The sequence below is a fragment of the Uloborus diversus genome, chromosome 9, assembly GCF_026930045.1.
Source record: "Uloborus diversus isolate 005 chromosome 9, Udiv.v.3.1, whole genome shotgun sequence".
Lineage (NCBI taxonomy): Eukaryota > Metazoa > Arthropoda > Arachnida > Araneae > Uloboridae > Uloborus > Uloborus diversus.
In genome coordinates, this window is record NC_072739.1 from 155,950,463 (window position 1) to 155,967,169 (window position 16,707).

Sequence of the window (16,707 nt, forward strand, 5' to 3'; positions counted from 1 at the left end):
GTCTTAAGTAAGTATTCTTTCTGTCTCCTGTGTAGTTGAGCATCAAATGACTTCATTCTGACATTTATTTTCTTTTCCTGTTGCATAGTTGAAACCATTTAGGGCCATACCTCCGTCACATGTGGGACAAAAATAGGCTTAAATTTCATTAACATTTCGTCATATCTCTTAATATTTTAATGAAACTGGGGTAAGCAATTTTTTTAATCTTTAAATTTGATACAAAGATACTTCTGAAACAATTTTGTTATTTAAATTAAAATTTATTTACATGCGTCGCGTGCGGGACATCTAAAGTCAACCTCGGGTAACTTGCTTGTGGATAAGCTAATATTTTTGCTCTATTAATACAGCAATGACGAAAGAAATTGCAGATTTTGAAAGCTATGGTTCTAATGTAAAGGAAACATATCTCCTAAGTTTAGAAATAATTATTTACACCATTGAAAAAAAAATAGGTCTATGCCTATTCCATTGAAAATGGTCATTTTGTCCCGCACGTGACAATTTCTGTATTTCATAAAAAATAAATAATTTTTGAAGAAAGTTTTGGCTAAAGAAGTCACACATGCATTTGTGATGTCTTAAGCAACAAAATTTTGTTAATTATCCTTTTAAATTATTATTTTTTATGAAATATACGAAGCGTCACGTGCGGGGAAAAAATTACCGTTTTCCGTGGAATAGCCCTTTAACTGTTCAATTTCCCGGCAACTGGCAAAATATTTTTTTCAAAAATTAACTCTTTAAAGGTTCTTCCTGTTAAGTCCCCTTTCCTTCAACCATCATATCTTTTCTTCTTGTTGAATATTCTCTCTATTAGCCTTCCCAGGTGTGCCAAAAATGAACATTTATTAATTTTCATATTCTTAGTGTCAGAAATCAGTATGCTGTTTAATTTACTGTCAAAATTCATGCATTTTAGGTTTTATTCTTATCCAAAATTATAGATGTGTAACAAATAGGTGTTTATCATGAGTAAAATACTTATTTCCTAATCCTTACATAATTGAAACTATTTAGCTGTTTAATTCATTACTTAAAATTATGCCAGATTTTTAATCTCTACTGAACTTTAACTTTGTCTAGCAACAAAGATTTTTGTAGTTTGCTAAGAGCTAAATTATTTAAGCATGAAACACTGTTCTATTAAATTAGTAGGGCACCTGGTACATTTGTCAATAGAACCTGAAGTATAAGTTCATCTTTCAGTGAGCAGTCATTGTTAGAGCAATGATTGAAATCTTTGAGATTGTGGGTTTTTCACTGGTCAGTCATCAGTTCCATGTTCATCTGATGCACAAAATTCTTGCGGACAGGTGTATAAAAATGCTTTATTTCAGTGTGCCCAAAGTTTAATGTTCTATTTGTATTATGAATACATTTTTCGCTTATTGTTTATTTTTCAGCATGGTTCCTCCATGTTAGTTTACCAAGATGGCAATTATTTGATCCTGAATAGCGAGAAGATGGATGATTTCATGGAAACTTAAGCACGACACTAGTTGAATTTAGACTTTGCATGACAGTTACTTTATTAAAGTCTGCTGCAAAGTCTTAATTTTGCTGGTAATAATGCTTTAACTGGACCTTTCAATGAACAAGAACAACCATTAGAATCTTTGAAATGGTGGGTCTATGCTTTGCAGTCAGAAATCAGTATTAAGTTCATCTGATGCACAACTTCCTGTGGGATAAGTATAAAAATAATTATTTCAATGTGCCCAAAGTTAAATGTTCAATTTGTATTGTGAACTATGAATACATTTTTTGCTTATTGTATATTTTTCAGAAGGGTTCCTCCATGTTAGTTTACCAAGATGGCAATTGTTTGATCCTGAATAACAAAAAGATGAATGATTTCATGGAAACTTAAAGCACGACACTAGTTGAATTTAGACTTTGCATGACAGTTACTTTATTAAAGTCTGCTGCAAAGCCTTAATTTTGCTGGTAATAATCCTTTAACTGGACCTTTCAATGAACAAGAACAACCATTAGAATCTTTGAAATGGTGGGTCTATGCTTTGCAGTCAGAAATCAGTATTAAGTTCATCTGATGCACAAACTTCCTGTGGGATAAGTATAAAAATAATTACTTCAATGTGCCCAAAGTTGAATGTTCAATTTGTATTGTGAACTATGAATACATTTTTTGCTTATTGTATATTTTTCAGAAGGGTTCCTCCATGTTAGTTTACCAAGATGGCAATTGTTTGATCCTGAATAACAAAAAGATGGATGATTCCATGGAAACTTAAAGCACGACACTAGTTGAATTTAGACTTTGCATGACAGTTACTTTATTAAAGTCTGCTGCAAAGCCTTAATTTTGCTGGTAATAATGCTTTAACTGGACCTTTCAATGAACAAAAACAACCATTAGAATCTTTGAAATGGTGGGTCTATGCTTTGCAGTCAGAAATCAGTATTAAGTTCATCTGATGCACAAACTTCCTGTGGGATAAGTATAAAAATAATTACTTCAATGTGCCCAAAGTTGAATGTTCAATTTGTATTGTGAACTATGAATACATTTTTTGCTTATTGTATATTTTTCAGAAGGGTTCTTCCATGTTAGTTTACCAATATGGCAGTTGTTTGATCCTGAATAGCGAGAAGATGGATGATTTCATGGAAACTTAAAGCATGACACTAGTTGAATTTAGACCTTGCATGACAGTTACTTTGTTAAAGTCTGCTGCAAAGTCCTAATTTTGCTGGTAATAATGCTTTAACTGGACCTTTCAATGAGTAAGAACCAATAGAATCTTTGAAATGGTGGGAATGTGGCTCAAAGTTGAATGTTCAATTTGTTTTGTGAATTATGAATACATTTTTTGTTTATTAGTGTATCTATTTTTCAGAAGGGTTCCATGTTAGTTTACCAAGATGTCAATTGTTTGATCCTGAATAATGAGAAGATGGATGAGGTTATAAAAACTTAAAGCACACTAGTTGAATTTAGAACTTGCACAACAGTTACTTTATTGAAGTCTGCTGTGAAGTACTAATTTTGCTGGCAATAATGCTTTAAAACCGACTTGTTAAAATTCAAGTGCATTCAACATCAGTCATATAGTGTAGTCTAAATATATGATTCTTGTGTCTGATGTAATAAAAAGCATTTACAGAATTAATATAAAGGGATGTTGTCACTTAATTTATGACTAAAAACCTCATTATAAATGCTAACATTTTTTAGGCTAATTTTCCTCGAGATAAAAAGTTTGGTTTGAACATTTTTACTTGGTCACAGATATATTTTATTTCTGGTACAATTATTTTGCTTAGAATTGTAACACAGCCGGCTTAAAAAAAATCTCTGTATTCTATTTTAAAACAAATTATTGCTGTTATCATACCAGGAATGAATATGCTTCTCTAAGTTATTCCTGTAGTTAGCTCAGTACTCTAAAGTTTTTCCTGGTGCAAAAGTTTCATAAATGTCAAAAGAAAAACATTTACAAAACTTCTTTGGCATGCTGGCATTAAAACTTAGAGATCACTATCTGTAATTTTATGGTGTAAGAAATTAGGGGTATGAGGAAAGTAGAAATTAAGCAAAGTATTCTAGTGAGGAGAATCAAAAGAAAATGAGCATTAAATCAACATTGCATTTTAAGTAAAAGGTATCAGCAAAACTTAAGTGTATAATAGTAGTGGTATATATGCTTTATGTTATTGATATGTTTCAAAAATCCCGTCAAAGCAATGACATATATTGTTTTTTTTCAATTATGTATTTAAATATTAAATTTCAAAGCTATAGTTAAAAGAGAAAATGATTGTCTTTCTTTGGGTCAAATATATTTTTCTTGTACTTTAATTTATTGTTTTCTACAAAAGCACTATATTAGTAGTTAATGGTAAAAATAATATAGTAGTTTGGTAACAAGTTTAGCATGATAGTCATTAGGCATGTATTTTCCGTGGGGATTTTAAAAAGATCATCCTTTCAAATTAACAGAGGAGTAATTTTAAGCTATATTCATATTTCAATGTCAAGAACATTTGAGCAAGAGCATTAAAAATATTCGCACCATGCTGAATAAGTGCTGAAAAGCATGTGGAGACATTCCTCAATTTATCATACCATCTAATTTTTATGAATGTTTTATTCTGGATTTGGTTATATGCTGTAATTGTGTTTTTTAGTGTTAGCATTTAAACAACACACATTACAGTTATAAATGGGTAATTTTGCTTCTAAATTAAAATAAAACCACAGCATTATATTTTGCATATGCTTCACACTTAGCAGGTTTTATTTTATAATACAATCAATGTAATTGACGTTCGATTTTAACAAATTTACGGTAGTACATTCGTCCCTCGAATAACACGGTACTTGCACAACACGGTTTCGATATTACACAGTACGAAACTTCAATTTAATACTTCATGGTGTTGATATAACACGAAAGTTATCTTTAATAAAGAAGACATTTCTTTTTTGTTTAATACATTCTGTTAATGTTTGATAACTCTAATGAGGTTTTACTTTGTTTTTCATGAAACTTGGTTTGGACATAACACGATAGACATGCTTTGATTTACATTATTTCTAAGTCTCGTATAACACGGTTTCGATACAACACGATACATATTGACATGATTTTTACTATGTACATGATTAATTAGTGTAAAAAATATGTTAATAAGTTTAAAAAAATCTCGTATAACACGATTTCGATACTACACGGAACGAATACGAGAGACGCCTGTATATTTACAAGAAAATTATTCTGCTTTATATATTAAATAGTTTTATTAAGAATAATATTTAACTTTATGTTTCACATAGAGTTTTATTAAGAGTTTGTCAAATTTTAATCTATTCAGAATTCTATCATGTATCATATGAAACACACTACTTGGAAAATTCTTTTCTATTTTAAACAATTGTTATCGTTTTTTTTTTCTCCTTAATCCGTTTGCTATATGAACATTTTCCTGTATTAAACGTTTTTTTTTTTTAATTACTAAAAAGTCATAGTTTTGAATCTTTTTTTTTTTTTAATGAAGGCTGTTTTGATTGTTCAAGCACCTGACAGGCTCGTCATTTCAAAAAAAAAAAAAAAAAAAAAAAACAAGGGAACGATGCGGAAAATACTCAGTTTCTATTGCAGGAGAAAATCAAGAGTATGGAATTTTTAAACGGGGAGGGGGGGGGTGCACCCCTAGTCACGTTAATTTAATGTCTGTTAATCATGGAGTAGGAGAGGATAGGAATTTTTTTAGTTTGTCAGTTTGAACATACATTTGCCCTTTGTATACTTATATGCAGATATTATATAAATTGGGCTAAGTAAATAACTTAATGAAGTAGTAACTTGCTCCTTGCCTTTTCGCTGCAATAAATTAATAAATAATAGTTTAACGTAACAAATCGGTGGGTAGCCTTAAGTCCAGGTAGGTTGGCGTTTTCTTTGAAGTGGAAGGGGGGAAAAATTCTAACATATTCTCTATTAGGGGGCAGCACAATCAGAAATATTTTTCTGCGGTCCTTCATTTCGAAATTTGACATGGAGGGAGGGGGGGGTGCACTCAATGGGAATTGACTTTGGGAAAATAACGAAAAACACGCCCGCTATCCACTTATAACTAATAAAAAGCATTATTCTTCCAAAGCAAGGGGGACTTTCGACCTTCCTCTCTTTCTTCCACATGGAGGGGGGGGGGGGGGGCAAGTGGGGGCTCAAGCCCCACCTTGAAAATTAGAACTTCCTTGCTTTTAGTACTTTTTTTCTAGCAAGAAAGTAAAAACATTTCTCTAGCCATTAATGAATAAATTATTAAAAATGTCAAATTTTAATAACTCGAATCTGTACTGAAATCGGTTTCTATGCGGAAAGTATCTTACTAAACCATGGAAAAAATATATGACCCCCTCCCCCTTAAAATTTTGCTTATGCGCGCCCATGCCCCGAACCCCCTAAATGACGACGGATTTACTTGTGGCTCATTAGCAATCTTCGTGTTTTCATAAGCACTCAAGGATTAGTGAGAATTGCTTGAGACTCAATGATGGTGCTCCCCCCCCCCCTCCCAAAGCCCAATATCTAAGGTTGTGCTTCTGTTTTTGGGCGTCCACTGATGTCCTGTGAATTTCTTCATTTGCAAGGAAGTACTACTTTTGCTATTTACTCACGTTCTTAATAAGTCGTACATATCATTTTATTACCAATCGCTGAACTCTCAATATTTATTGCCACAGTATCCAACTATTTATTGCTGCTTTTTCCAAAGCTTATGCATAACGGCATGGGGTTGGAAAAGCGATATACAGTTCATTTTGACACAAAAGTTAATATTGTTTCTCTTGAAAGTTGCGTATGCTGTATCTATGTTACAAAAAAAGAAAAGAGAGAAAATATTAAAATTTTTAATGAACCATTTCTAATGAAAAATGTTACAATTATTATTTTGCAGAAAAAGTTTGCAACATTACTGCATCTAGGGGTTCCCCCCTCCCCTTAAGAGCAAGGGTGCACCCTCTCCAAAATAAGACCCCATAACAGAGAAAATACCACTCGAAATACCCCCCCCCCATAACAGTTTCGATGGTGCAGTGCGCCATGACCTCCCCAAGGTGGGTACCCCTCTGCATCTATGTGTTTCGTAGTTGTGCCCTCCCCCAATCGGGAGCAGCACCCAGGATACCCCTTAAAATTTCTATGGTACGGTTCGTGCCACGATCCCCTTTGAGTGGGCACTCAAGGGGGTCAATTAATATGTTATCAAAATTAAGGTAGTTAGTACAACGAGGCGGCCTCCGTAGCTCTGTGGTAGAAGCTTCGTCTTCCAAGCCGAAGATCGTGGGTTCGATTCCCGCTTGTGCCTTGAGTGTTGTAAATCTTTCCTGTGTGTGTGTCCGGAGGCAAGGCGCTTGGCACGCAGTCCTGTATCTATGTGAAGCTGTCTAGCTTCTATATAAATGGATAAATAAAGTGCAACGAGTGGGACTTCAGAGCAGGCAGCATGATTGAAATTTTTAGGGAGAGGAGGGTTTGCTAAAATTGTCTTTGTCGTGTTTAGGGGATCTCATTTTGGGGATGCATTTGAGGATAAGGGGACGTCATTGTTCTTGAGGGGGAAGAGGAACATCTCTGATTTAGGAAAGATTTTTTTGGTGCAAATGGAATTTCATAAAAAAATGCGAAAAAACTGTAACGTCATTTAGTTTGTTTTATTATAATTCAAAATATATAACTTTAGAATACAGAACGAACCAGTTTATTTTCTTAAACTAATTTGCATTTAATGATGTTTACTATTCTTGAAAATACCAAATACATGAAAAAAAGTACACTTAAAATCGGAAAGAACATACTCCTTCAGGAAGTGTTTCCAAAAAGGAAAAATAAACTGCAACTGTATTGCTTATGGTATCGCACTTTTTTTTTGGCATCATGTTCGTCATGTTGATAAGAACTCGCCTTGAAATAGATGAAGTCGCCAATATGGTAACCATGGACCCAGGATCGTTCCTGCATTGACCGACGTGTAAAATCACTTATCTGATGATCACAGCTATGGCCACAGTGATGTAGTCTAGACTTAACAATTTTGGTTGCGTTCGACAAACCTCACCGGTCTACCGGTAAGTAACCAGTAACTAACCGCGTCGTTCTATGATTGACCGGTTACTGCAGCGGTTACTATTCTAAGCAGTTGATTGGTTGACTGGAGCACGTGATCATTAGTTGTCTCATGATTAACTAACCGGTCGCTCTCGGTCGTGCTCGTCGAACGCACTCCTAGTAAAATTGATATTCGCAAACTGATTTTGGTAAGAAAAACGGCGTGGTTTTCCAAAATAAGAGTTCTTAGGGAAAATCTATTTCTAAGCAGAGCATACCTGTTCCATTGTCTTTTTTTTTTGTAGCATATTTTGGTAAAAGATATCGGCAATCATGTTCCGTAAAACTGTAACCGAGATGGTTGTCATAACAACAAGTTATTAGATTACAGATGATTCTTGAAGGAAATATGCCGCTTTTAATAGGAGGAAAAGATGTGAATTGGCGTGAAACAAAGCAAAAAATAAATATCAATGTGCATTTTCGAACTCGAGTAGAAGCAAAAGTTTCGGTTCTTGCAACAAGCAAATATTTAAAAGTAAGTATTTAAAAGATCAAACTTATAATTTTTTTTTTAATGAGGCAGAAAGTAGCAACAAAAACACAAGTTGAAAGAAAAACTTTAAAAAGTATGCTTCTAGAACTAACTTGTATTTATTTTGGCTTTTAAACTGAAGAAGTGTCTGCGCATGCATCTTCGAAACAGTCGTAAGATTTCCAAAATTATTTGTGCATGAGCACAGCTTTTTTTTTTTTTTGGCTAGCTAATTTCTGAATTTGCTCCGCAAATTTGACTCAAAGAGCTTGCAGAAAACGAATGAAGCTTTAATTTTTTTTCCTCAAAAGTGTGTGAGTGTGTGGTTCTTTTCTTCCCCCTTTTTTTTTCTTTCATTTTTTTTTTTTTTTTTTTTAATTTCATTTAAATGTGGGTTGCAATAAAATAGCTATTAAATTCTTTGCTCCAAAAGTTGAAAATAAAGTATAAAAAATGATTTTCAAATCTAAAGACGACTTCTAAAAGACTGGTTCGTACTAAAAATTTTGAAACAAAACAAGTAATGGTTTTTGTGATTATAGGGCCGGCGGAAGAAATTTTTGCGCCCTGGGCGAAACTGAAATTGGCGTACTTACCATATATATAGAGAAAAGCCTCCATTAAAATGAAAGTAAAAATAAAACATGCTTTCTTCAGTTGTCTTGCGGGAGCAGTCGTCTGGTCTGAAGCACTCTTCAAATTGTTAGATGGAAAACTATTTCACTTTTTTTTTAAAAATTATTTATGAGGAAAACTAGTTTTATTTTTGAATTAAAATAATTCATCCAGAAAATTATAAATTCTATTCAGTAACGCAACAAGAGAAGAGCCTATACGGCCCATATGCCTCCCCCCTCTACCCTCCCCCCCCCAGAATGTTGAGTTGAATGTTTTTCTAAAATATTCTTCATTATTGAAAATAATAAGACCGCGTCTTGGAAAAATGAAGTGATTTTAATAAAAAATAATAATATTTTTGGGGAAAATGTTCATTTCTTCCAATAAGAAATCTTCAAATTGCTCATTTTCATTTGTTGCATCTTATTGGTGAGCTAATTGTTCCCTTCCTCGTGATCTCTTTCAATGTCACAAAATTTCCTAGGAAGAGTCTCAAACACTTAACGACATCGAAATTCGTTTAAAATTGCGTTTTTGGAACTTTAATTTCGAAAAATTGTCGGTCCTAACGTGGCCAAATATGGTCTTTCAATCATGCTTTTTAAGTCTTCAGTTCCAGATAATATTCGGACTCCCCCCCCCCCCAACAAAGATCATCAAAATTGAATTTTTAAAACTACACTTACGAAAAATTTCAGTGGGAATGCCTCTAAACTCCTACCCCTAATATCATGGAATGTTGCTTCAGTTTTCAAAACTTCATTATCGAAAAACTTTTTAGGGGGAAAGCTCCAATACCTCCCTTTTTGTAATATGGTAAGAGATGGATAGCAGGGTTGTGTAATTTAGAATGCATTAAAGCTGGATCTCTTTTGGTGCCCCCTTGATCTGACGCTCCGCGCGGTCGCCCGTATTCCCCGCAGTGTTGCCAGATGGTCAAATCCAGATTTCCCCAATTCCCTTACAACTTTTCTCCAAAAAGCGATGTTTTCTAACAAAATTCTCCAAATTCAAAAATTATTTTTCCACTAATATTTTCATAAAATGAATCGATTTCCTCTAATATTTTTGTGACTTGAAAAAAATTTTTTCCCTCAAATAGCCAAATTTTCTTATAAAATTCCTAAACTTTTTTTTTCTTCCCATTTTCTTTCTTTCTTTTTTTTTTTTTTTTTTTTTTTGTCTTCTTTATCTTTATCTTTCTTTATCTTTACTAATAATAAAGCTGAAAGTCTCTCTGTCTGGATATCTCTCTGCCTGTCAGGATCTCTAGGAAAATTATCATAAGCTGGACGAGTAAATTACCAAGCTAATGTGGAACCGTAACGTGGACAAGCCAATTGGCGAGAAATTCATTATGCATTATTTGTAAATATACAGGTTAACCAAAAGACCTTGCGCCTGACCGTGAGATAAGAAATAGCCAAATGTTTTTTTTTTCCCCTACTTGAATTTACTACTCTGCTTCTGTATGTACATTTAAACTGTGATTGTTGTATATATTTATCTAAGAACATTCTTCATCACACTTATTTTTACCTGTTTCACGTATCAACTAGTTATTCACGCAGAACATTAATGCGAATTCCGTAGCATAATATTCCACAAAATGCGAAATGCGAATTCCATAAAGTTGAGCAAAGCTAAACCAACGCTGTTTGATACAAACAATGTAACTACTACTTCTTGATGTGAATCTGAATACGAAAAAAATTCTTCTTTTTGCGAGAATTCCCCCTCTCCCCCAGGTTTTCCCCAAGAAAAAAGTTTTTCCCCAAAGAATTCCCCTCAAAACTCATGTCCCCAAAGTTTCCCCATAGAGCACCAGATTTCCCCAAAATGGGGAAATTTCCCCCAATCTGGCAACACTGATTCCCCGCCCCTTTCACTGGAACTGTTTGATTACAACACTCAAAAACCGCAAATGAGCTTAATATCTTAAATATTTTGGCTAATTCTAAAGCAGCCAATAAAATTTAAATTAAAAAATGAGAGGAGAAGAAATATAGGAGGTATATAATGGGTATTTATACAAAGCTGTATACCACCTATTTCTTCTCTCAATTTTTAATCTTAATTTTATTAACTGCTTTAGAATTAATCTAAATAAAAGTTACTAAGATTAACTGCAATTTTTGGGCGTTGTAACCTAGGAATCACATTTACTTATTTTAATTCATACTTCTTAATGCGAACCAAGCTTATAGAAATAGTCTTTAGATTTAAAAATTAATTTTATATTTTATTTTAAAGTTTTTTCTTCTGAAATTTATTTAAGATTAACTTTTTATAAATTTATAATATATTTAACTGTTATACTTATTCTTAAATGAAAAGTCAAAACTTATATAAAGATAATTTATAAAAATTGAATGAAACATATCACCTGCTTTCACATGCTGATGGGCCATTCCACGGAAAACGGTAATTTTGTCCCGCACGTGACGCGTCATATATTTCATAAAAAGTTATAACTTCAAAGGATGCTGAACAAAATTTTGTTGCTTAAGAAATCACAAACGCATGTGTGGGACTTCTTAAGCAAAAACTTTCTTCAAAAATTATTTCTTTTTTATGAAATATAGGCACTGTCCCGTGCGGGACAAAATGACCGTTTTCAATGGCATAGACATATACATTTTTTTTTTCAATGGTTTAAATAATTATTTCTAACTTAATGAGATATGTTTCCTTTACGTTGGAACCATAGCTTTCAAAATCTACAAGTTGTTCCGCCACTGTTGTATCAATAGAGCAAAAATATTAGTTTATTCATTAGCAAGTTACCAGAGGTTGACTTTGGATGTCCCGCACGTGACGCATGTAAATAAATTTTATTTCAAATAACAAATATATTTAGTAAAAATATAATTGTGTCAGGAGTATCTTTGCATCAAGTGTTAAGATTAAAAAAAAATTGCTTACCCCTGTTTCATTAAAATATTAAGAGATATGACGAAATGTTAATGAAATTTAAGCGTATTTTTGTCCCACACGTGACGGTGGAATGGCCCTGATGCTTGAAATCATATGCATAAAACATAATTAATTATATTTTTATTTTAATTATTATTGATCTTGATTAATTAATTTTAATATTTATCAAAATTTCATGCTTATTTATTAACAATTATATCATATTTGAAATATACAGTCGGATCTCGATAGCTCGAATCTTCCTTCTTCTCGTTCCGTTGGATCCCAAACTCTTGAGACTGTGGTGGGAACTTCCCATAACTCGAACTACCAGAAACGCGAACGTTTAATCCGGTCCTTTGGAACTTCGAGTTATCGTGAGTTCACTGTAATTGAGTTATCTACAGTATTTACTGGAAACTGAAATTGGCTCGTTCAAGTTTTCTAAGAGATTCATGTAATTTAGAAATTTATTTGAGAGTAAAATTTGCTGTTTAAACTCTTTTTTTATATCCTTCGAATAAAAATCAAAACAAAAAATATTAAAAACAGTTCAAAATTTTTAACCGCCAAGTCTGATCTAGGGTTGCCGTGCAGTTGCAGAACAACACCAACTAAGATATCGTCGCAACAACATACTATTTTCAATAGGAATAAATCCGTTTTTGCATTCCCAAGGTATCCCTGTTCTGCACTAAAGTAAAAAAAAAAAAACTTTATTAGTAGTTGCATTTAAAATTCTAATTTGACCCCCTCCTTCCCTAACTGTTGCAGGTAAATTCCTCACCTTGGTTTTGGGAGTGTTTTTTGGCCGCCTCCGTAGATCCGTGTTTCAGCGTCGTGAGAATTGACAACGATACCGTCTCGTTTGAACTTAGGAAGAAGATCCCAGCACATTGGAATCAGCTGGAAGATTCCCGAAAAGGTAAAAACAAGTGGAATAAAGTATTTTTTTAATTATTTCTGTTACACATTAGAGTATTTCTGTTATCTTAGTTCTCATTAAAAAGTACGAAATAAAGCAGCCAATAAAATTAAAAAATTGCGAGAAGAAATACAGGCTATATAGTAAAAGGTATTCGCACCGAGCTGTATGCTGCAGTGGGCAGGTAAATGGTTGTATCTACATGAATGAGTTTTTGAGATATTTGAAGAAACGCGTTTTTCATCCTCTCAAACGTCACCAAAATGTATATTTCACTAGAACAGTCGTGAAGTCATGGGAATTACATTGGCGTTGGAAAGAATTGGTCTAACATGTGACGATCAATAGCACAGTTGGGTTAATGTAAGGGCAAAAGCCTACTGAAGAGATTCGCTAAATACGGAAATGTTGTTAGGAGAGGGAGACAATATATTCAACGGGCTTTTGAAAATATTATAATTCAATGGACAAATTTACGTGATACTATGACAGTTGAAAAATGATTGTGGCAAGAGAAATAGAGATACAAATACTTTACAGATGATTAATGTTATTCGGAACTCTAGCGCTCGAATACGCTACCTTGCGGTGATTTACAAAACTGCCGATGAAACTAAAACATTGGCACGTTGCGTTCCACGTGTGTCTATTGACGTAAACACAGGCAGTTTGTTCTGAGTATTTATTAACGCAATCGATGAGTCTTAGTTTGCTTTCAGCTACAGAAATTAATTCCTCCCTTAGTAGTATTCTCGAGCTTCTCAAAATAATGTTAGTTTTCCTTATTTCCTTCTAAAATATGAGTTGATTGAAAATGGTGAAAGCGAAAACTGGTTTAACAAACTTGGATAACGTTATACAAGGTAAAAATTTTTATTGTTTTGTATGAATTTGTAAGAATATGAGTTTTTTTTAATCTTAAATTAATTTAACTAACCATCTTTTACAGCAGCATTTAGTTGGAATGGACGGTATGCAAAATATTTTCTTGAATATATTATCGTAGAACAAAATGAAAAATGTTTCACCGAGAAAGAATTTACTTTATTCCTTTTATTCTCAGCTGAAGGGTTTCGCCAAATTTGTTTAGGGTTATAGTTTTAGTATTGTGCGAGCAAAGTAGCCTTGGCGAGATTTCGCGTTTTTAGTTAAACCCTTTTTAATTTTTATCATGAGTGGAATAAAATGGTAGTAAGATTACAGAATTCGATAAGTAAAAAGAAATAATGGTCAATCAACTGAAAAGAAAACTACCACCATATATCCGTAAGAATTCTGCAGATGATTTGCATAACTTGACATAATTAAATCGTAACTCAGAAATTAGAAAAATCGAAACAGAAAAATTTTAAATTAACCGATTCGGGAATTCGAGAGAAATAACTCAGCAACAAATGCAAAACAATAAGCGCTAGCCAAGCAAGGCAAAGAAGTATCATCTTCTTTCGATAATAATTTGTAATGTCATATTGAATTTTCTAGCATTAATTGTTGTTCTTCTCAGGCCACAATTATTATTTAGTTTTATCAAGAATTGATAAATATCGAATCAAACATCGTGGAAATAGCTGCTTAGAACTACGAACTACGTAGTTTGCATTAATCTTTGACGTTTAGTAATGCTTCTTGAATTCTCATTTCTTTCTACGTGGGCCAGGCTATCCACAAGACTTTGAAAATTAATTTAAAAAGAATAAAGCGAAAAATATCATACATACGAACAAAAATCACAACACTTTTAGCATTTTCTTCGTTACCACATGCGTTTGTTTTAGTTTTTAAGTCGGCCATTAGACAGTGATTGCAGTGTCCCCTATAGTTCGTTGGAGTTGCGAAATTCAATATGTCCTCCACTTTGTATGAGCAGACGATATTTTGCACACTGCCTTATTATCACAGACATGTATTTTATGCATATGTAGTATCGTAGTAATTGGCATATCTCCGCAGCAATGTGATATTTAACAGCGCCATCGATCGGGAACTTTTTTTTTTCCCCTTCACCAAACGAATTCCCGTGGTCTTCACGACTGTTCTGTTGAAAGGTCTTGTTATGCTGACCAGTAGTTTTCCACACCGAGTGTTTTGAAATCGTAACTTTAATTACAATCAACCCTATATTTTTGCCAAAAGGCACGTGGCACATTTGGAGTTGCTCACGACCGAAGTGCTAAAGATGTCTTCACTTCTGTTCTTTCGATTAATAAATATTTATAGATTTATGGTATAAGCCATCTTTGCTGAGTATTCTTTTCCCCAGACGATGCCCAGTTCTGCAAAGAGCAAAGAGAAGCTGCTTTTGAAGAACATCAAACATGGCTGCAGGAAAATCAGGAATCAAAGTCGAAAAAACAACGTGAAATTCATCAAGCAAGCGTACGTAAACAAATGGACGTGAGTAATGACTTATTAGTAATTTTGTTGAGCAATCACGATTGCTTATTGTTCTCACTTGACTGTTTTGATGTCCTATCTTTTTATTTTCCCACCGCCACCCTCCGCACCATCACCGTCGACCGGCTCCTCACGATGCTGCACCTCTAGCGAAAGCCGTCTCCAGGTTGCATCCACGTCCTACACACACGCGCATAAATACACAACTACACACACACACGCACACACAAAAACATACACATACACCCCCCACACACACATTCATATACACAACTACCCGCACACTTATGCCAGCATACAGACACAAACACACATGCCTACACACACATACACATACCCCCTGCATGCACACACACAAACACACACACATACACACATACACAAACACATACACATAACTACACACACATTCATGCCTGCACACACACACAAACACATATGCCTACACACATACACATACCCCCCCCCCCACACACGCATTCATATGCACAACTACCCACACACTTATGCCAGCACACAGACACAAACACACATGCCTACACACACATACACATACCCCCCCACACACAAACACACACGCCTACATACACACACTCGTGATTGCGAAAAACATAATTTGAATTCAAGATGTCAAAATTCAAATTATTTTATATATTTTATTTTATTTTGTACTCATTGTTGTACATTTTAAAACGATAAAAAACATTAGAATGCTGGAGTGGAGACCCTTAATGAGAAAACTTGCGGCGAAAAGACTAAAGGATGAAATACGTTTAACTCTGGAGTTGCGAACCAGGGGACAGCAGTACCTAATGATGCGGTCAACATAGGTTCAAAAAATAGCTATTGAAAAAAACTCGCGGGCAAAGTGATGAAGTGTTAAGTCTCTTTCTCAAAAGTTGTGTACCTAAGCAGAGCCGTGTCCAAAGGGAGGGTTTTAGGGGTTAAACCCCTCTCATAGTGGAAACAATAAAAACCAAAGAAATGTGTAAATTTGACTTAAAATTAACTTTAATGTTGAAGTTTGTTTATGGTACTTAAAAAAACAAAACATTCTCATTGAAGTTTCCCAGCATTTTTTTTTCCTTTTTTCTAGTTTGTCTGAAAATAAGAAAATCTTCTTCAAAATGCTACAGCTACGACCCCCCCCCCAGCCCCCGTGCAAAATGCTACTCCTACGACTCCCCCACCCCCCGTGCAAAATGCTACTCCTACGACCCCCGCCCCGTGCCAATAGCATTACGGAGCATTTCAAACTTTGGTTTCCAGATCTTCAGTTTCGCAAAATTTCCAGAAAAATCCCCCGAACAACATCGCTTATTCTATCAACATTGCTTAAAATTGCGTCGCCGAAACTCGGGTTTGGTTTTGTTTCAGTTTTAAAAGGGCCCTAATTTTACCAACTATGGTCGTACAACTGCATTTTTGAGACTCCAGTTTCAGAAAAAATGCGTGCAAGAGTCCTCGAATCGCCTTCGTTTAATATCATCAAAAATTAGGTTCTTCAAACAAAACTAACTAAAAATTTAAGTAGAATAACCTCTGAACCCCTCCTCCTAATATCTTAGAATACTGCTTAAAGTTTTAGAACTTTTTAGGAAAATCCAGGAGTTAGCATCAGAATCCCCTCCTCGTAAAAATCTTCAAAGTTAATCTGCAATTACGTTTTTGGAACTTCAATTTCAAAAATTTGAAAGGGAGATTAAAAATAAATTTTAATCTATTTTTCAAGA

The 16,707-nt window shown here is 34.1% G+C and overlaps 1 protein-coding gene across 1 annotated transcript in view; it reads left to right on the top strand.

Annotated features, from left to right (window-relative positions):
* The first annotated feature begins 7,995 nt into the window (after nt 1-7,995).
* Nucleotides 7,996-16,707, top strand: part of LOC129229958 (dynein axonemal assembly factor 4-like) — a 45,788-nt gene continuing 37,076 nt past the window's right edge. The window contains exons 1-3 of the mRNA XM_054864340.1: nt 7,996-8,124; nt 12,430-12,580; nt 14,841-14,974. Of these exons, the coding sequence (XP_054720315.1) occupies nt 7,996-8,124; nt 12,430-12,580; nt 14,841-14,974 (414 nt within the window). The remainder of the gene's footprint in view (nt 8,125-12,429; nt 12,581-14,840; nt 14,975-16,707) is intronic.